Source organism: Anabrus simplex, chromosome 1 (assembly GCF_040414725.1).
Source record: "Anabrus simplex isolate iqAnaSimp1 chromosome 1, ASM4041472v1, whole genome shotgun sequence".
Classification (NCBI taxonomy): Eukaryota; Metazoa; Arthropoda; class Insecta; order Orthoptera; family Tettigoniidae; genus Anabrus; species Anabrus simplex.
The window spans coordinates 491,492,962-491,516,174 of record NC_090265.1 but is presented as its reverse complement, the minus strand read 5'-3'; the positions used below and the strand labels follow the sequence as shown (position 1 = coordinate 491,516,174).

The following is a 23,213-nucleotide window of genomic DNA, read 5'->3' as shown; positions in this document are numbered from 1 at the left end:
ATTCAGGACAAATATTTCAGATTCCCTATGGGAATCAACATCTATATCATCTGATGGCCAAGCAGGCATCAATTTTTAGTGATGAGACAAAGTCTCTTAGTGCATTGGCACTGCCGGTGGCTCCAGTTAGCCTACGCAGTGGCCTCCACGGTATGCACTAGCCAGCGTATTGGTAGGTGTGCTAGGTACCAACTGACGAGCCCACCCTAGCACACGAGGGCGAAACGCTGGCAACCAAGAATGAGCTAGCTGGAAAATTTATAATGTCCAATAACGGACCATTTATATTGGTATTATAAATTTGCTCATTCAGGACAAATATTTCAGATTCCCTATGGGAATCAACATCTATATCATCTGATGGCCAAGCAGGCATCAATTTTTAGTGATGAGACAAAGTCTCTTAGTGCATTGGCACTGCCGGTGGCTCCAGTTAGCCTACGCAGTGGCCTCCACGGTATGCACTAGCCAGCGTATTGGTAGGTGTGCTAGGTACCAACTGACGAGCCCACCCTAGCACACGAGGGCGAAACGCTGGCAACCAAGAATGAGCTAGCTGGAAAATTTATAATGTCCAATAACGGACCATTTATATTGGTATTATAAATTTGCTCATTCAGGACAAATATTTCAGATTCCCTATGGGAATCAACATCTATATCATCTGATGGCCAAGCAGGCATCAATTTTTAGTGATGAGACAAAGTCTCTTAGTGCATTGGCACTGCCGGTGGCTCCAGTTAGCCTACGCAGTGGCCTCCACGGTATGCACTAGCCAGCGTATTGGTAGGTGTGCTAGGTACCAACTGACGAGCCCACCCTAGCACACGAGGGCGAAACGCTGGCAACCAAGAATGAGCTAGCTGGAAAATTTATAATGTCCAATAACGGACCATTTATATTGGTATTATAAATTTGCTCATTCAGGACAAATATTTCAGATTCCCTATGGGAATCAACATCTATATCATCTGATGGCCAAGCAGGCATCAATTTTTAGTGATGAGACAAAGTCTCTTAGTGCATTGGCACTGCCGGTGGCTCCAGTTAGCCTACGCAGTGGCCTCCACGGTATGCACTAGCCAGCGTATTGGTAGGTGTGCTAGGTACCAACTGACGAGCCCACCCTAGCACACGAGGGCGAAACGCTGGCAACCAAGAATGAGCTAGCTGGAAAATTTATAATGTCCAATAACGGACCATTTATATTGGTATTATAAATTTGCTCATTCAGGACAAATATTTCAGATTCCCTATGGGAATCAACATCTATATCATCTGATGGCCAAGCAGGCATCAATTTTTAGTGATGAGACAAAGTCTCTTAGTGCATTGGCACTGCCGGTGGCTCCAGTTAGCCTACGCAGTGGCCTCCACGGTATGCACTAGCCAGCGTATTGGTAGGTGTGCTAGGTACCAACTGACGAGCCCACCCTAGCACACGAGGGCGAAACGCTGGCAACCAAGAATGAGCTAGCTGGAAAATTTATAATGTCCAATAACGGACCATTTATATTGGTATTATAAATTTGCTCATTCAGGACAAATATTTCAGATTCCCTATGGGAATCAACATCTATATCATCTGATGGCCAAGCAGGCATCAATTTTTAGTGATGAGACAAAGTCTCTTAGTGCATTGGCACTGCCGGTGGCTCCAGTTAGCCTACGCAGTGGCCTCCACGGTATGCACTAGCCAGCGTATTGGTAGGTGTGCTAGGTACCAACTGACGAGCCCACCCTAGCACACGAGGGCGAAACGCTGGCAACCAAGAATGAGCTAGCTGGAAAATTTATAATGTCCAATAACGGACCATTTATATTGGTATTATAAATTTGCTCATTCAGGACAAATATTTCAGATTCCCTATGGGAATCAACATCTATATCATCTGATGGCCAAGCAGGCATCAATTTTTAGTGATGAGACAAAGTCTCTTAGTGCATTGGCACTGCCGGTGGCTCCAGTTAGCCTACGCAGTGGCCTCCACGGTATGCACTAGCCAGCGTATTGGTAGGTGTGCTAGGTACCAACTGACGAGCCCACCCTAGCACACGAGGGCGAAACGCTGGCAACCAAGAATGAGCTAGCTGGAAAATTTATAATGTCCAATAACGGACCATTTATATTGGTATTATAAATTTGCTCATTCAGGACAAATATTTCAGATTCCCTATGGGAATCAACATCTATATCATCTGATGGCCAAGCAGGCATCAATTTTTAGTGATGAGACAAAGTCTCTTAGTGCATTGGCACTGCCGGTGGCTCCAGTTAGCCTACGCAGTGGCCTCCACGGTATGCACTAGCCAGCGTATTGGTAGGTGTGCTAGGTACCAACTGACGAGCCCACCCTAGCACACGAGGGCGAAACGCTGGCAACCAAGAATGAGCTAGCTGGAAAATTTATAATGTCCAATAACGGACCATTTATATTGGTATTATAAATTTGCTCATTCAGGACAAATATTTCAGATTCCCTATGGGAATCAACATCTATATCATCTGATGGCCAAGCAGGCATCAATTTTTAGTGATGAGACAAAGTCTCTTAGTGCATTGGCACTGCCGGTGGCTCCAGTTAGCCTACGCAGTGGCCTCCACGGTATGCACTAGCCAGCGTATTGGTAGGTGTGCTAGGTACCAACTGACGAGCCCACCCTAGCACACGAGGGCGAAACGCTGGCAACCAAGAATGAGCTAGCTGGAAAATTTATAATGTCCAATAACGGACCATTTATATTGGTATTATAAATTTGCTCATTCAGGACAAATATTTCAGATTCCCTATGGGAATCAACATCTATATCATCTGATGGCCAAGCAGGCATCAATTTTTAGTGATGAGACAAAGTCTCTTAGTGCATTGGCACTGCCGGTGGCTCCAGTTAGCCTACGCAGTGGCCTCCACGGTATGCACTAGCCAGCGTATTGGTAGGTGTGCTAGGTACCAACTGACGAGCCCACCCTAGCACACGAGGGCGAAACGCTGGCAACCAAGAATGAGCTAGCTGGAAAATTTATAATGTCCAATAACGGACCATTTATATTGGTATTATAAATTTGCTCATTCAGGACAAATATTTCAGATTCCCTATGGGAATCAACATCTATATCATCTGATGGCCAAGCAGGCATCAATTTTTAGTGATGAGACAAAGTCTCTTAGTGCATTGGCACTGCCGGTGGCTCCAGTTAGCCTACGCAGTGGCCTCCACGGTATGCACTAGCCAGCGTATTGGTAGGTGTGCTAGGTACCAACTGACGAGCCCACCCTAGCACACGAGGGCGAAACGCTGGCAACCAAGAATGAGCTAGCTGGAAAATTTATAATGTCCAATAACGGACCATTTATATTGGTATTATAAATTTGCTCATTCAGGACAAATATTTCAGATTCCCTATGGGAATCAACATCTATATCATCTGATGGCCAAGCAGGCATCAATTTTTAGTGATGAGACAAAGTCTCTTAGTGCATTGGCACTGCCGGTGGCTCCAGTTAGCCTACGCAGTGGCCTCCACGGTATGCACTAGCCAGCGTATTGGTAGGTGTGCTAGGTACCAACTGACGAGCCCACCCTAGCACACGAGGGCGAAACGCTGGCAACCAAGAATGAGCTAGCTGGAAAATTTATAATGTCCAATAACGGACCATTTATATTGGTATTACATACCACTTAGTCGAGCAGCTCTTCTTCTTTCTCTCAATTCTTCCCAACCCAAACATTGCAACATTTTTGTAACGCTACTCTTTTGTCGGAAATCCCCCAGAAAAAATCAAGCTGCCTTTCTTTGGATTTTTCCAGTTCTTGAATCAGGTAATCCTAGTGAGGGTCCCATACACTGGAACCATACTCTAGTTGGGGTCTTACCAGAGACTTATATGCACTCTCCTTTACATCCTTACTACAACCCCTAAACACCCTCATAACCATGTGCAGAGATCTGTACTCTTTATTTATAATCCCATTTATGTGATTGCCCCAATGAAGATCTTTCCGTATATTAACACCCAGATACTTACAATGATCCCCAAAAGGAACTTTCAGCCCATCAACGCAGTAATTAAAACTGAGAGGACTTTTCCTATTGTGAAACTCACAACCTGACTTTTAACCCCGTTTATCAACATACCATTGTCTGCTGTCCATCTCACAACATTTTCGAGGTCACGTTGCAGTTGCTCACAATCTTGTAACTTATTTATCACTCTATAGAGAATAACATCATCCGCAAAAAGCCTTACCTCCGATTCCACTCCTTTACTCATATCATTTATATATATATAAGAAAACATAAAGGTCTGATAATACTGCCTTGAGGAATTCCCCTCTTAATTTTTACAGGGTCAGATAAAGCTTCACCTACTCTAATTCTCTGAGATCTATTTTCTAGAAATATAGCAACCCATTCAGTCACTCTTTTGTCTAGTCCAATTGCACTCATTTTTGCCAAGAGTCTCCCATGATCCACCCTGTCAAATGCTTTAGACAGGTCAATCGCGATACAGTCCATTTGACCTCCAGAATCCAAGATATCTGCTATATCTTGCTGGAATCCTACAAGTTGAGCTTCAGTGGAATAACCTTTCCTAAAACCGAATTGCCTACTATCGAACCAGTTATTAATTTCACAAACATGTCTAATATAATCAGAAAGAATGCTTTCCCAAAGCTTACATACAATGCATGTCAAACTTACTGGCCTGTAATTTTCAGCTTTATGTCTATCGCCCTTTCCTTTATACACAGGGGCTACTATAGCAACTCTCCATTCATCTGGTATAGCTCCTCCGACCAAACAATAATCAAATAAGTACTTCAGATATGGTACTATATCCCAACCCATTGTCTTTAGTATATCCCAGAAATCTGATCAATTGACAGGTACTGTGATACCCTGAAAAAACTCAGACGGGCAATTCAGAACCGGAGTAGAGGAATGTTGAACAAGGGCATAAATATTCTCCACGACAACGCTCGCCCACACATCGCCCGGCAAACTGTTGCTCTCCTGCAACAGTTTCAGTGGAACATCATCATCCACCCACCCTATAGTCCCGACTTAGCACCCAGTGACTATCACTTGTTCCCTAAGATGAAAGAACATTTGGCTGGAAAGCAATTCAGCACCGATGACGAGGTGAAAGATGAGATTCACAACTTCCTGAACAGCATGGTGGCGAGCTGGTAAGACATGGGCATACAAAAACTGTCACAGTTGCTACAAAAATGCATCAACTGGAATTGTAAATATGTAGAAAAATAGCTAAATGTTCAAGCTGTCAAATGATGTAAACAATTGTACAAATAAACAGGTCTATGTATTTATAAAAAAAAATAGGAGACCTTATTTTTGGGATTACCTTTGTACTAATAAGTAATTGGAAAAAAATTACGTTGGTATCTTGCACCATTATCATTTTATCAGCTGCTGAAGTTAGCCAATCCAATTGCTTCATGGGTGAATTCAAATGGGCTTTAAAAGGCAGTGTTGCTAAATCTGCTTGTGGCTTGGTCAGGCTTGAGAGCCAGGTCGAGAAATGAGCATCAAACACTAACACACCGTGGGTTTCAGCCAATGTCACCATAGCGTGCTTGCTATGGGCCGAGTCTATCTGCAGGGAGGTCCTTGTTCAAGTCTTGGAGAAGTCTATTTCTTTTATTGGCGCTCTCCATCCAGTCATAAGCCACATGCAGGTTTAGCAACACACCACCTCTCGAAGCCCATCTGAAGTCGCCTGCAAAGCGATCTGATTGGCTAACTTCAGCAGCTGATAAAATGACCACGGCGTGAGATATCAACGTAAATTTTTCAAAAGACCTATCAGTATGACCAGTGCTCTAACGCTGATGTAATTGGTTCATGTTGTTTCCAACCACTCTGTATATAGTCTAAAACAATATAGTCAATTCCTGTATTAATGGTTATCTGTGTGTGTTTTTAACCTTTGCCCTGATGGTTCCTCTAAAGCAAAGAATTGAGGTTCTGTTGTATATTGGAAACCTAAAGTAAATTTTTGGTACTTACATAATGCTCTGTTTGAAAATTCTTTATTCTTTCTTCTTTTCAGATTGGCATTAGACGTCTTCTCAATGACCGCACATATCTTGCAGTATTTCCACTGCATGAAGGAAAATATGATTGTGAATCTTCAAGTGGCTACATCTTTGACAGAAGGGTATGAAAAGAATTTTGGTCTAATAATCTTATAAGACAACTACAGTATATCTGTAAGCCAACTTAGAAGCAAAATTTAGTTTTGCAGCATTTGAGATTCTTAAGATGTACACCGCAGTTAAATATACAACTCTTTCTTTTAAAAAACAGACCAAAATTGTGAGTGAATGCATTTCTAAATTCCAATCATAATTCAGAGAAAGGCAAAAGAAAAATTTAAAAGCTCTATATGAATTTTATTCTAAACAAAAACCACAATCCTAGTTGTAAAATTACTGTGTGTCCGCTTGAAGGTCACTCTAAAATATTATTGGTCCACATTTGATCATATTCAAGGGATCCCGTTTACGTTTTGACACTATGTTCATCACTCCAAGGGTGTCTGCATCCTCCTTTCTTATGCACACAGGTATGACATAACAGTGTTTCATTTCCTTAACAAACATTTTCCAGGACTACCTTCTAGTGGGCAACCTGTAGCTTGAGGTACTTCACTCAGGCTTTTCAACAAAATGCATAAAGTTAGAACTGTTATGAAAATAGCTCCCTGTGTAGATCAGTGGTAGAGTGTCAGCCTCCGAATCCCAAGAGCGCAGGTTCAAACTCAGCAGAGGTAGTTGGATATTTGAAGGGTGGAAAAATTCCAATCAACACTTCATGTCATATGATATCAGCACGTAAAACATCTCTAGTGACACATTTGGTGTTTATACAGCAAAATACATTAAAACTCAGACATACCTCATAGATGTCCAAAAGATATTCGGTCTATTCTGTCATTTAATATGCTTAGAATAAAATGGAACATCGAAATTGATGAACAGACAGCCAGATGGCATCAAATTAAAATACCTGCACATGGTAGTTGAGGCTAGACCTACATTTATTATTATAAAAACCCTGCCCATTCTGCCAGAAACTATGTCCACCCTAGTACTCCCCTCACAGTCACTGAGCGCTAGCATCCGGCCTACTTGAAGCACCTAGGCTGCAGTCTGCTATCGTAATGTGCTGTACTAAGTATCATTATTTAGAGACAGAACTTTAACTGTCCTTGTGTAGTGTTGTGTTCCATTGTGTAATAACACTAAGGGAAGTGAGAAACAAGTGTCCTTCCATAAGTTTCTTGGTGATGGTCTTTTAAATGGGTAAAGGCTACTTTCCATTTAGGCATGGGCTGGTGCATGTATGTTTAGTTCTTTTGTTAACTATACCCATTGGTCTTCTTGCATGAGTATATGACCTCATACGTAACAGTGATGGAGGTCATGGAATTCCTTTATATGAAACTATATGCCCATCCATCTATTGAATCGGAAGACAATTTTCCTTAAAGAACAGTTACCTGACTTCAAACAAGTTAAGCATAAGTGAAGTGAAATAGGCATCAGGTATTGCATTTTATGGAAAAGCAAATCTCCGTCTGCAAATGAATATGTCCAAAATGTGCCTCTGTTCACACTTCCCAGCAAATCAACCCTAAAATGCCTCATTGACACCTGCTCAAAGGAAAATACTACCAAGCTTATATCACAGACACTATCAGAACAACAAAGCTTAGTTGGTGATGCAGCAGCCTTTGATTCTCTCATTAATGAAATGACTATCTGAACTCAAGTTCAGTATTTATGTGCTGGAGATTCTGTAATTGGTACACTGGATATGGATGAACTAGAGAAAAAATATGGCAAGGAGGATGATATTGCCACATGACTTACAGGCTATTTCTTTTAAGGGTTAGCATCTCAGTTTTTTAATTCCTGTGCACTATTTCTTCAATGAAAATGTTAAAACAAGTTAAACAAGTTAAAAGAACTCACACTGTCAATCATGCTGAAACAGAAGATGCTGGTTTTACAATTATTCAAATAGTGACAGACAATTATGCTGCAAATATTAAGATGTTCTCCAGCCTTTGCTGGGGAAATGCACTTCCTGAGATAACTTACCATAGTGACATTACCAGCCCATTATTTTTGTCATATGACTATTGTCATATCATTAAGAATTTAAGGAGTCCCTTTCTTGATGTAAGACACACATTGCTCAATGAAGGGAAGTAAGTATATTAGCCTAAAGTACCTCAGAATGCTGTACAAACAGCAGAAAGGTGAAGTGCGGAAGTCAGATGTAAGATGATTTTCAGTCAAAAAATGAACAGTCAATTTTGAAACGATGAATGTGTATAGGGTGACGAAAATTTTCTCTGGTGAGGTTATTGCATCCCTTCACACTCTTAAAGATCACAGTTTCCATCTTGGAATAGCAATATGCGAAGACAGTGAATCCGCTATTAAGTTCTTGAAGGTCATGATGATAATAATGTTATTGATTTTATGTTCCACTAACTACTTTTACGGTTTTCAGAGATGCAGAGATGACAGATTTTTTCCCGAGGTAGTTCTTTTACATGCTGGTAAATCTACCAACATGGGGCTGACGTATTTGAGCACATTCAAATACCATTGGACTGAGCCAGGATTGAACCTGTCGACTTAGGCTCAGAAAGCCAGCGCCTTAACCATCTGAGCTGCTTAGCCTAGCCGGTAGTCATGAGAAAGTGGCTGTAGGTTCACAACATGAGGATTACATATCACATAACACATGGGGACATACAGGCACTTCTTTTTGACTGAGAACTCTAGATTGCAGTGATTAGAGAATAACTTCATCGGTCATTTGGAAAGATGGAAAAACTTATTTACAAACCAAAAGAAGGTATTTCTCAGGTATCCAATGTGAGATGCATGCGGTACCTCTTAAAATTTGGTTTTCATTTCGTCCTCACAAGAAAGTTCTTTAGTGACCAGCTTGAGATACTCTTTAGCTCCATAAGAAGGTCAGGAGAAAGTAATGACCAGACAAGCGCTGTTGTAGCAATGCAAGCCATTCATAAAATCCCCTCCACTAGAATTATTTCCTCATCTTTGGACACAAATGTTGTTAATTGACAGAAAGGAAATTAATATAATAATGCCATTCATTCACTCAAAGAGAAGTGTGAAAGCTAGCAACACAACTCTGAATTGTGTTTTATCACTGGAAAATCCTTATTTTGAAGTACTCAATTGTTCTGGATCGGTATGGCTCCAGTTTCTGGGACCTCACCAGGATTGCTTAATATGAGAACTGCAAAAATTTCAAAGGAAAGCAGCATGATTTGTTCTGGGTGATTTCCGACAAAAGAGTAGTGTTACAAAAATGTTGCAAACTTTGGGCTAGGAAGAATTGGGAGTAAGGAGACGAGATTCTCAACTATGTGGTATGTAAAACACTTTCAAGATTAAAATTATTGTGTCCACCTTTTCAATACAAATATATTTTAGTGATTAAAATCTACATGAATTAAAAACACCAGTTAGGGACATGTTTCGCCCTAGTTATGGGCATCTTCAGCCTAATACTAAATCTTAAGGTCAAGAATTAAAACTATAAACATCGGCACTTAATAGTAAACTTAACTTAATACTAAATACAATGGGCTTATGCTTTTTACATAGTTTACAATAAGTACAGTATGTACAATATATACATTAACTTTGCCAGAATTTACGAACAATGAATTAATTTATTTTATATGACTAGACATCCAAATTGTAGATTGGATTGATTACAGCGTTAACTGGGTTTTCTCAAATTGTATTGACTAGAGATTTATCACAGCGTGAGTTGGGGTTTCTTCAGTTGTTATGGGCACCTGAGTGAGTCGTAAGCATTGTTACAAAACTTACTTATAGTAAGTTACTTATAGTATCTTCAATACGGACCAAAATGAGATTAGTTACTTGTATGTGGTATGTTTCAAGCTGTCAGTGGAGATTTGGCATGGAATGACATAAGTAGACAAATAAGCTTGAGTGGAGCTTTTAAAAGTAGGAAAGATCATAATATGAAAATAAAGTTGGAATTCAAGAGGACAAATTGGGGCAAATATTCATTTATAGGAAGGGGAGTAAGTAACTGGAATAGATTATCGAGTAAAATGTTCAATAAATTTCCAAGTTCTTTGAAAATGTTTAAGAAAAAACTAGGTAAACAAATGATAGGGAACCTGCCAGCTAGGCGACAGCCCAAAATGCAGATTGATTGATCGGTCGGTTGTAAAAGTAAACTTGAAATCTACCAATTTAGCAGTTATTATTATTTAGCATATGATTCTACAGTTGACAATTGACTCTATGTACACGTTCTTTATACACACACAAAAACAAAACAAAAAAGATATGCAATGGACTTTATATACACCTAAAAAAATGTATATACTGTATATACACAAAGTCCAGATTAAAGAGACATTACTAGACTATGAGGCAAAAACCGTAGTCAGTGAATGTAAACATTCTTTTGAGTCTCTACTGTAAATGCTTGAAAATAGTCTGAGCTAAACTGTTGTAAGTGTGAATTTTTAAAGAGACTGCTGCATTTTCTTAGTGCTCACACCTGAATCACCTCTGTCTGCTGGGTAATGCAGCTCTCAAATGCTCCGTGTCAATGAAGGGTTGACTGTGAAGGCTGCCAGAACATGTTTGTGTCTGAATATAGAGATATTCCTACTCTGGCTCTGCTGAAGAAAATCAAGCGTGGTGGCTATATATATCCTTCTACCGACTTCATCAGCATGGTCACAGTGATCGATTCTGCAACTGAAGCAGCAATTTTCTACATTCATCATCATTCCAAACCATTGGATATACTTAAACATCTGTTTTGAGACCCATATCTGATCAAGAACTCTACAATATATTGTAGCCATGAAAAGGAAAATGTGGATCATATGAAGAATTAATGTGTTCTTGTTCTAGGCAAGTTTCTGAGACCATGTCTTACAAATTACTTCAAGGGATCCACAGAAGTTTAGAAAATAACAAAATATGCCCTGAGAAATAAGCCATGAAAAGAAAAGCAATTGATCAGAATATAACCTGCTGTTGGTGACTAGTGGTTTGCGTGAGCAATAACAATATTCATAATGTATTATTCAATATGTGCAATAATAAAATACTAACACAGGGAGTGTAGTTGTGTAGGTAGCAACAAATTTTCCTTCACCAATGCTTGGTTTGCATTCAGCGAGTTTTACCTTTAACAAAGCAGAGTTTATTTTGCACATTTTCATTTGGGGCTTTTTTTATTTTCATTTCATACATATTGTAGCCCCTAGTATGTTTAATGCTATGAAAGAAGGATTGAAATATGGCTTCTTCCTTCACTTGAACATTATACCACTGCTCCCTGTAGCCAGTGAGAGAACTCCTTAGCAGACACGACAATACATCATTCTTATATTGCAATACATTGTCCAGCAAAGGAGTGGGTAAGCCTTTTATAAAAAATGTAGGTCTAAATTGAGGCCATATGGTTGTAGTAGCAGTAGCATTGAATTTGTTATGTATGTATGTATGTACGAAGGGAGTTCAATATAATTATAATGCAACACATTTTTTCTAAAAGCAGGTTGATTTTATTGAGGATTCAAATACACCATGTTATTCCCCAATCCTTCTGCTACAATACCCTACTTTACAAGATTATATCCGTTCAGTGCTATGACCTTACACCACCATAATGTGAAGGCTGTATGCCTTCATGGTACCACTCAACTGGTCAGTATCAGAACCAACTTCATGCTGCATTGATAACTTCCCCATCATCCAAGTAGTGTTTCCTGTGGTGTGCATACTTCATTGGACCAGTCAGATGGAAGTCAGCAGGCATGAGATTCGGGCTGTAGAGTGGGTGAGGAAGAACATTCCACTGAAGTTTTGTGAGCTCCTATCAGGTGTGCATACTTGTGTGAGGTCTTGCATTATTATGCAGAATGCTCACCATGCTTGCTTTTGTTCACTGACAGGTCTCCATAGACATTCTGCAAGCACCTATGAATATCTGTGATGCCCTGGTTTTCCACCAAAAGAAACTCAATAACTGCTCTCTGTTTGGTTCGCACCTCCATTACAGACGCTATTTTGAAGGCTAGTTATAGCGCTGCCACCAATCAGAAATTAATGAAACTCTACGAGACCAAGCAGGAATATATATGTATGTTTTGCTATTTTGCTTTACGTCGCACCAACACAGATAGGTCTTGTGGCGACGATGGGATAGGAAAGGCCTAGGAATGGAAAGGAAGTGGCTATGGCCTTAATTAAGGTACATCCCCAGCATTTGCCTGGTGTGAAAATGGGAAACCATGGAAAACCATCTTCAGGGCTGCCGACAGTGGGATTCGAACCCACTATTTCACGGATGCAAGCTCACAGCTGTGCGCTCTAACCGCATGGCCAACTCGCCTAGTAGCAGGAATATTCAAAGATGTCCCAAACAAAATTCCATTTTTTTTAAAACTGAAATTGGCCGAGAAATAAAATGTATTGCATTATATATTGAACACCCCTCGTATGTATATTTTAATCATTGAATTTGTTTTTTCAGCTTCTCTATCTTGAATGGGCTAGACTTGCATGCTGGTATAAGAAACAACCCTTATGGCTTGTCAGAAAATATTTTGGTGATAAAATTGGCCTCTACTATGCCTGGCTTGGCTTCTATACCCAGATGCTCATTGCACCTGCAATTGTTGGCTTCCTGTGCTTCTTCTATGGAGTAGTGACTATTGACTCTGATCAAAATATGCCAAGGTAATTTTGTCAAGGTATCTCACACTCTACACATAACAATCTTGTATGAGCATTATCTAAGTATTTGTCTAGAGGTTGTATTTCTTCCAAGACATTGTCTTATGTACTTGTTAATATCTCACTGAGAAAATTGAGAAGCTCGGAGAGAAAGGAACAACAGTGAAATGAAATATTGTGGATCTTCTGTCATACATTTTCCTACTGAAGGAACATGTGTTCTGATATTTGGACTGAAATTATTTTAGTCATGCGCAGTGAATGACTGTAAGTTAAAAATAACTTTTGTTGAATTGTAGACTACTCTGGACAAACCTTCTATTTAAATCTTTCATGCATATCGTACATAAGATAGAACAATGAGAATGTGGAGAAAAAAAAAAATAGTCAGTCAAACACCAGTCAGTCCAACCCTTGTCCCATTTCTCTGTGGTGTTAGTTAAGCAGATATATTAAATTTCCTAGCATGTTTTTATGACCGGATGCTCTTCCTGATGTCAACCTCATCAGAGAGGCTAATGAGATGAAATGAATGACATGATATATGATAGCAGGAAGGGAGAGGATGCAACCTGATTCTGGCACATAGCCTATTCCTGTCAAATAACAACAACAAGGGGTCTGCTCAAGGCTTAACATCTCCATCCAACAGACGAATCACCATCAAGAGCATCATTGACCTCACTTCATAAGAACACTGTGGAGAAGTTCGGAATCAAATCCGACTTTTGGCAAACAATCTAATGATTAGAAATTGTATACCACCACCTTTCTTACCCTGCCAGCCTATATTGTGATGATGACATATTTTCGACCAATAGGACTCAAATCGGCTAACTGCGATGTCAGATCACATAGACTTGATGCCTTAATGATCATGGCCACCAGGCAGACCCACAATAAATAAAAATAAACATTTAAGACATAAAAGCTGAGACAAAAATGCTTATTAGACTCAAAATGAGATAAATAAATAAATAAATAAATAAATAAATAAAATATTTTATACCAAGCCGTATTTAATGCATGTTATTCTCATATTGAATGCAGGAAGTCAAAATCTGTCCTATTTTTACTGTGAAACATCATTCATGTTTAAGGGATGAAATGATTTCTTGGAATATGTCTGGCCTGTTTAAAATATATTAATAAAAATAAGAGCAGTTTAAGTGTTTGAAGTTATATTTAACTAAATGTGTACCCTTGACAAAGTTTTTTTCTCAAATGTCCCTAAAATGGAAATCAATGAAAATTCCTGGTCTGCAATTGCATTATGTGCAGAATAGTAAGAAAATACTCAGAATGGCAACTTCTGTGCTTGTTAGCACTAATATATCTCACCCACTTATCATAGATGATGCCATTTCAAGGCTTGAGTGTTTCATTAAAGAAATTGGTTCAAATTACAAGCTGGTCACCTGTAACCACAATACCCTGTGGAAAACTTTATTTCATCTTCAAGAACAATTACATATTGTTTCCTTCTTTTGTGACAGGAAATTACATTTTTTTAAACCACTATGTTTTGAATTTCTATGAAAGGAAGATATTTAGGAATTTTAAGAAATCCTCTCAAAGGTTAAATTGCAAGGCAGATACAGGATTTTCTGGACATCTGGTAACCATAGTAGTTGTACAATGTTAATCTAGTAACATTTTAACATGGTTTTCTTTTGCAGAACAAAAATAGTTTACAATTTTTAACTACATCTGTACTATATATACACTTATAAGCCAGCCTCATAGTGTAGTTCCTGGCCAGTCCAGGGATTTTAAGTATGGGCTGAGGGCTGGAAGGGGGTTCACTTAGTCTTGTGAGACCAACTGAGGAGCTGTCTGGTCCGAGAGTAGAAGACCTGGTCTAGAGAGCCAAGAAATATGGCTGAGGTGGTCATGATGCTGACCATGTGGCACTCCAGTATCCTCAGGCCATCTGACTGGGCAGTAGTCATCTTGGCAGGAAAAAGCACTAATGTTTGTTTGTTTGTTTGCTTGAAAATATTTCGAAGATAATTTGAGAAGGAAGGTTCTAACCTGAAATAGTGATATTTGAAGGTGCTCAAAATACACCAGCTTTGTGTAGGTAGATTTACTGGCATGTATATTAGCTCCTGTGAGACCAAATTTCAGCTTCTCAGCATCTCCAAAAACCAAAAGGTTAGTGAGACATAAAACTATTATAACAACAAAAACAACAATAATCCATCTTGTCCATGAAGCTTCTGGGTCAGGCACTGGATCACTGACCTCCATTTTGTCCTCTCCTTCCACCACTCTTCTTTGTACATGTTTTCAAACTCCATTTGTTGTCTTCCAATAAACTCCTTAATCTGGTCTTCCTAACTCTTCCTCGGTAATCCCCTAGGTCTCTTTCTGTTAACCCTGGAATGGTATGATGTCATAATTTTTATGAAACGTATCACACATTTGATTGCATAGAACAGGTTTCTATGCGGACTGTTCCGGCCCTCCCAATGTCTTCCCTACAACTCACTAAGTCATTGCACGTGCAACTGTCATGCTGGAAGCTTTCGTTTTTTTTAGTCCTTCATGTCAGTTCGTGAATGTTACGATATCATACCAATGGTGAAACTATTTTATGTAGTGTTGTCTTTCAGTTTAAGTTTAATTGTTATATCAAATATTCATTGTTTTTTTTGACTTAGTGTGTTGAAAATTAGTGCCATAGGCTATATTAAGTACATCTTTTTATTTGTTTTTGTCAAGTTTTATGCTGTTTTTCGACTACTAGTTTTTTTTATAACATGGCTTTGTCACCATCGGAGATTGACAAACTTTTAAATGATGATAGTTTTGATACTGATGATGAAGGAGATATTGGAAGTGAGTCAGAAAATAATATTTTAGCATACTCTGGAAGTGGCGACTATATACCTTCATCCTCAGATGATGAATTTCATGAACAATTGAAGAGAAAATGTTGTGGCCATTCAACAAATGAAAAGAATTCAATGTACACATCAGGAGTGGTTGGCCCACACAGCACTACTACACAAGTTCTTGACACCCCTGGTCCCTCTGGTAGTTGTGGGACAAAATCTGTTACAACTCTATCTGCTGAATCAAGACCTGATAGTAGTAATACTAGTGCTGCTACTACTACTACTATTACTGGTTCTTCAGGATCTGCAAGCTTGACTGCACAATGAACAACAGAAATAATCAAAGGAAAAAACAGTTATTCCTGGACTGTAAATCCTCCAACCATAAGTACAAGAAATACCCATAGAAATATTGTGAATATCTGACAACAGCCTAAAGGTAGAGGTAAAGATGTTCTAACCACTTTAGATGCGTTTCAGTTGTTCTTTACTGATACTATGGTAAACTCAATCGTTACTCATACAAATGAAGAAATAGTCAGAAAACAAGCCAACTACAAAACAATTCAGTTTTCAAACAGTCAAACCTCTCCCACAGAGTTCTAGAAAAGAACAAACCATAACAAGATCAGCTTATTTGAATCAATTGTAGGCTATCAGCAGTTGGTTTTTCCATGGCTAGAACAGCGCTTGACTATCAGAAATCTTCCGAGGGAGCTAAGAAGTATGGTCTTCAGTGTTCTTGGCCAAAAAGAAGCAGCATATCCAGTTCTTTCTAGGATGGATAAAAAGAGAACAACTTGTAAAATATGCCCAGCTGAAAAGCAAAGAATGACAACCAACTACTGCAGCAAGTGCAACACTGCGTACTGCGCGGACCGCGGGGTATCTATAAAATCTGCAGCACCTGAATCAAATGCAGCTTCATCAAGACATCATATCATTGCAAGTAAGATTTTTTTTTAGCTATTACCAAAATGTTTTGTTCATTTAGCCCTCTGTTTTAACATACAATTCATTTAAAAAAATTAAATGTGTGTATTTCAATTTTTTAAAATTTCAGATGGACCTAACTGCTAGGTGACGTCGACGACTAGACAATGCTTGACATTGTTCCTCAATAAACTTTTCTTTTATATTAAATGTATTTTCAGCTTTTAAAGGTATATAAAATTAAAATATGTTCTATAAGTTTTGATTTTTCATTTCCATTTTACAAAAAAAAAGTTTTTCTCAAGATCGTAAAAAATATGACATCATGCCAATTATGTAAGTTTAAAGTATCATACCATTCCAGGGTTAAATCTCTGCTCTTACTCTTGTAATTCTGTCTGCTTTCATTCTTTTGACATGCTCAACCTGGTCTCCCAGTCTTTCAACATCTAGTTCCTTCTGAATTCTTTATCATCACCATCATCATCAACATCAACAGATGTGTCTTCAAGGTCTTGATTTGAAGTGCCATCTCAAAAAGACTAGGCCAAAGTCATTGTATATGTACTCCTATAATAACAGTGAACAATTAATTGTACTGTCCACAGTGAAAATGAATATTCAAGACTAAGATTACATTAGGCAGTCATGCCCATTGAGAAGGATATCATCATTCATTATTATTTATTGTGATCTGAAGAGTCTAAGATGCCCATTTGATTGGACAAAACACATCATTATGGGTTAATATTGCTTTTGTTTCAGCTTCTACATGCATCTTAATTTTTCATGTATGGGAATGTAAAAATAAATAAAACAAATAAACCTCAACTACAATGACAGGTTAGTATGAGCTAAGAGAGGAACAGAAAGGACAAACATGGAAACAGAATGGTCAAGGAGTAATCCCTCATCTTCGCACACACTGCCATCTGTCTTCTTTGATGGATTCTCTCCTTCTCTATTCCAATTCTTTATTATCTATTTTGTCTTGTTTTTGTTGGCTCCTGAAAGACTTTTTCTGACACTAGAGTGGTGTGAAATTCCAAACAAAACCCTATGGCTTTACAGTCCTGGCAGGCCTTGGCCCGCTAGCCGGCATGGCCAGCATGATGAATCCTCTCACCTGTCATTCTCTAATATCTCACCATCAGATAGTTCCTCAATTGTTCTTGTATAGACTGAGTTGACCTTGAATCAGCACTCTGACCCAGGTAAAATTCCCTGACTTGGTCTGAAATTAAACAAGAGATCTCCAGGTAAGAGGCAGGCTTGCTACCCCTAGATTGGGGGCCAGCTGGGTGTGAAATTTACTCTATTGAAAGTGGATGGTGGTTATTGTTTTAAGAGGAAGTGAAATTGGGCAACCATCCCCTCTTAACACTAATCAGAAATACAATCAAAGAGGTCTGACACGTTGAAGAATAGAAGGTATCTGAAAGAGAGAGGGAAGGGCATGAAGAGCATGAAAATAAAAGACTCCTGAAGTCTCACAAACAACACTGTTGGGGTCAGAAAAGAACAAGAAGTGACCAAGGAAGGTTGGATAGGAAATATGAAAGTTAGAAGGTTAACAGAAGTAGGTGGAAGAAATACCAGACCCGTCGTTGTATTCTACTGCCCACACCCAGAGGGGATTTGAAAGCAGGTGGGTTAGAATATCTGTGAGAAGACTAATTGTCATCTCCAGAAATGACATCTAGGTTACCGGAGCAGCCATGTACATATGACCTTATTTCATTCTCATGGCATCTTTGTTCTGAATGACTACAAAATTCCATTAGTCCTTTGACTTTAACTGGCTCAGGAAAAATAAATTACGGCTTCTAAAGCACAATTTAAAGCATCACATGTACTATACTATGATGCGTCAAATGTATGAAGGAATATGAGTACAAATTTTAACATTATACTTCTACCCCATTTGCTGTATTTTTAAATATATAAAGCATAAAATATCCCATCATTTGGAACTTATAGCCTACTTCATGTTTTACAATTGTGCTAAAGTTCATAAAATTATAATATGCTGAGTAAGCAAATGCATGTGCTCAAGATCCAGAAAGGTGACTGATGAAGGCTAAATAACTTCATGTATCCTACTTCATAAAATATGCTAGCTTCTTAAGAAAAAAGTTATTGCTAGACTTAAAATTCATTATTAATGTTAGGCAATTTTATGACATAAGTGGCAGCCCATGATTGGTTGATATCTGTACAATGAGAGCTAAGCAAAGTAAGATTACCGTACCTACAATGTGTTTATTCCTCTGAGGGATCTTAATATTTTCAGTAGTCATTTGGCTTGTAGACAAACTACCTGGTCAAAAGTATCTAGACACCACTACTTTGTAATGGTTGTGTGTGTGTGTGTGTGCGCGCGCGCGCGCGTGTGCGTGTGTGTGTGTGTGTGTGTGTCCTGACAGGTATAAAAATAAGCAGAATGTCTTATGACAGTATATTAAGGCAGTCAACACAGAATGGAATGGACCACAAGGCTCAGTGTACTTCAGCATGTCTCAGTAATTGGGAACCACCTTTCTGGAAAGTCAATACAAGTCATTTTACTCTGCTATAGATTCCTCAAATCAATTGAATGTGCTGTCATCATGAAATAGAAGTATGTACTGTAATTATGATAACAGGATAGTCATGAGTAAGCAGACTATTCATAATGATGGAGAAGTACCCTGAAATACTGAAGAGAACAGTGCAACAAAATAATGTGGGATCTATCTCCATTGCTGAGTGATCAATGGGTTGGCCTTCAGGCCTTCAAATCCCATCTGGGTCATGAGATTTCCATTGTAAGCAGTTAATTCCCTTGGCTTGGGGACTGAATGATTTTGCTGCCCCCAGAGCTCCTGTAACTCACATCCATGTACTACTCTATTCTCCACCCCAATGACACACAGTTATCATACACAACAAACACTGTCCATCCGCATCAAAGGGTTTGCTCTACTACAGTTTCATCTGGCTGTAATAGCCACACAAAATTATTGAAGAAAACAGAGTTCCAAAGAACCTTTGGAATTAACACCAGTAACAAAACTGTTTGCTGATAGTTGCACAAAGGAGGATTCCCATGACCAGGCAGCTGCTCATGATCAGACTATTAGCAAGAAGAATGCAAAGCAATGCTTACAGTGTCCTTGGACCACTGAACATAGGAGAAAAGTCTCTGGACTGACAAATCAAGCTGCACTTTGTAGAAGTCTGACAGATGGGTCTGGATTTGTTCTGTGTCTGGTGAATTCCATCTTCCTTAAGGTGTACTAACTGTGAAATATGATAGAGGAGTCCTCAAGTTTTGAGGATTTTTTTAATGACTTGACCCTCTAGTTCCTGTTACCAGGAAACTTAATTCTGAGAAAAACATGAACATTCTGGACAATTCTGCACTTCTCATATTGTGGCAATAGTTAGTGATGCCCCTTTCTGTTCCAACATGGCAATGCCCCTCTCCATAAAGCAACCTGCAGGATTGGTTTAATGACATGGCCTCCTAAAAACTCTTAATTTTATGCCATAGAATGTGATGGAGATGTATTGGAATGCCAACTTCTGTACCTGACCAAAAAAAGTTTATTGTGGGAGATTGGACAAATCTTATGGTATCTACCATGTTAATACTTTTTGTATGCAAATGAATGGCAAATCAGAATGTATCTATATACTTTTGGCCAGAGAGTGCATGTTACTATAGTAGAATGGATAGAAACAATACCTAATAATATTATGTTCTTTGTATAGCAAAGAGATATGTGATGAGCATCGCTCTGGTAACATTATATTGTGTCCATTGTGTGACAAGGCCTGTGATTTCATTCGACTGAAGACATCATGTTTGTTCTCAAGAATCACCTACTTATTTGATAATCCTGCAACTGTCTTCTTCGCCATCTTTATGTCATTTTGGGGTAAGTGATAACTGTTACTATATGTCTGTTTTTACAGGGATAATTTGTAATATTATTGTTAGTTCTATATTCTTAAGCCTGAATTTCATCTTTGGACTAATAGTATTATTGGGAACCAGCCTTCAGAAGAAGGCCAAAAATGTTAACTCATATTGCAGGATAGAGTAAAGAAGTTGCTATGTGCAGAGATCTGAGATTCAAGTTCTAACTGTGACTGTTATACACTCACTCCATGTAATTTGTTCTTCCACTTAAGTGATCAAAATATTCCCAGGTGTGCAGAGGAATGTCACACCTTAGACCCTCCACTTGACTTTACCATTTACAGTATGAAAGTAATTATCCTCTCTTTGCATACTAAAGCAACAACATTCCTGGAGCTGTGGAAGCGACGTCAAGCAGTCATTGTATGGGAATGGGACTTGCAGAACACTGAAGATGATGAAGAGCCAAGACCTGAATTTGAGACATCAGTTAAAACATTTCGCATAAATCCAGTAACAAGAGAGAAAGAGCCATACTTGCCCACCTGGAGTCGAATGTGGCGTTTCTTTGCCACTTCATCAATGGTGATGTTTATGGTGAGTAAGCATTTTCTTTCTGTTTCATCTAGGGTAATTTTGAGCAATAGGAACACACTGCAGGAGACAATCCCTGAGAGGATAAAGAGCACAATAGGTCTAATGAACATAAATCCAGATGTGCCTGGATTCTTCACTAGAGGCTGGTACTGTTCCCCATGATGGCAGCGCTTTCACTTATCAGTAACATTAAGCTGTTGCCAACTCAACCTGGAGTCGACATGTGCAATGAAGTGAAGCACAGTGGAATGATGGCCTGGTATTTGAATCGGGGGCAGACCGGCGTGCTCTTTACATACAGACATAGGCGGGAGGCTGCACACCTGTACCAAGGAAAGTATCCCTGCTGACAGCATCTACACCATACAATAGAACGTTTGCAACAGTGTTTCGCTGTTTGTGTGAGACAGGCTCGTTTATGGGTAACCATGAAGGGTGGGTGGACCAGTTTTGTACACTGGCCTTGGAGGAATAAGTGTTCAGCACTGTGGGAGATGATCCCCATATCAGCACCAGGCAGTTGGCCTGCTAGCGCGAGGCAAGCCACACGAACGTGTGAAACACTCTCTATGAAAACTGCTATTTCCCGTGTCACTTGCAACGTGCACAAGGCTTATCACCAACAGATTGTCCGGCTCCATGGCTAAATGGTTAGCGTGCTGGCCTTTGGTCACAGCGGTCCCAGGTTCGATTCCTGGCAGGGTCGGTGATTTTAACCACCATTGGTTAATTTCGTTGGCACGGGGGCTAGGTATATGTGACATCTTCTTCATCATTTCATTCTCATCATGATGCGCAGGTCACCTACGGGCGTCAAATCAAAAAGACCTGCAACTGACGAGCCAAACTTGTCCTCGGACACTCCCGGCACTAAAAGCCATATGCCATTTCATTTCATTACCAACAGACTTTCCTCTGAAGAAATAGTTTTGTCACTGGTTTGTTGAACAGGCCATCACTGTTCTGGTATTATTCTCATTCATCCTATTCACCAATGAGGCCACCTTCACAAGGAGCAGTATCATCAACCTCCACAACATTCATCTGTGGGCTATGGCAGAATCCCTATGGTATGGTGGCAGCAAACCGTCAGTACCAGTTCAATTTCAATATGTGGGCATAGAATTTTGGTGACTTACTCATGGAGTCAGGCATCCTTCCACAAGTCCTCACAGGCAAGGCATATCTGTACTTTCTGCAGGTGAAACTGCCTCCTCCGCCAGAAGAGCTGCCTTCAGTGGTACGTAGGGTTAACCCAGTCCACTCCATATTACCACGCAGAGGAATCTCAATGTCAAATTGGATGAGGAGGTCTAGTTGCACTGCTTGCCTGATTGCTGGACCTTAACCGTTTAGATTTCTACCTGTGGGGGTACCTGCAAGGTGTTGTGAATGCAGAGCCCATCTCTGACGTACAGACACTGGAGCAACACATTCGTGCTACCTGTGACACCATTTGGATGCAGGCTGGCCACATTTGAATGAGTGTGGCAGTCTCTGCTACAGTGCGTATGCAAATTCCTTGAGGCCCGTGGAGGTCACTTCCAACACCTCATCTAACGATGGCTTTACGACAACATGTCATACACAGGAATGATGAATGAATAAATAAATAGTCTCTAGATTAACAACCATGCATTTCCAGACATGTGTCCTTATGATCTTCTGTTTGTTCTTTAACCTCTCTTGATCGTCTCTTCCAGATTGTGCCGACTGCTCAGAATCATCCTGTAATAATTTGTTGTTTATAGTTAATAAACAGTGACATTAACAGCTCACAGGTTTCATTTAGGTGTTTGGGTGAAAGATTAGATGTTATTCCAAAAAAGTCAACAATCATTTTTATGGTTAGCCTAACTGCCATACAGTCATCTCACTCACTAATCAAGGAGCTGAAATGGATCAGGACTTTATAATTATTACATTCTAGATTTATATCTTGATACAGAGGCACTATTTGATGTCACATCAGGTGATTAGTGTTTATAAATGCACCACTACCGTAGTCTAAGAACACTGCTTTTCTTATTTTCTTTAGCTTTATACAGCTCTTGTGATCTGTAGAGTATATTCCCTGCACTTCAATATCTTGACAACAGGCATGTCCACAGTAA

At 39.4% G+C, this 23,213-nt stretch overlaps 1 protein-coding gene across 1 annotated transcript in view; it reads left to right on the top strand.

The window, feature by feature from the left end:
• The window catches only part of LOC136874474 (anoctamin-5-like), a 190,700-nt gene that overhangs the window by 98,001 nt on the left and 69,486 nt on the right, over nt 1-23,213 (top strand). The window contains exons 9-12 of the mRNA XM_067148135.2: nt 6,078-6,185; nt 12,617-12,822; nt 20,352-20,518; nt 20,882-21,099. Coding sequence (XP_067004236.2) covers nt 6,078-6,185; nt 12,617-12,822; nt 20,352-20,518; nt 20,882-21,099 — 699 coding nt within the window. The remainder of the gene's footprint in view (nt 1-6,077; nt 6,186-12,616; nt 12,823-20,351; nt 20,519-20,881; nt 21,100-23,213) is intronic.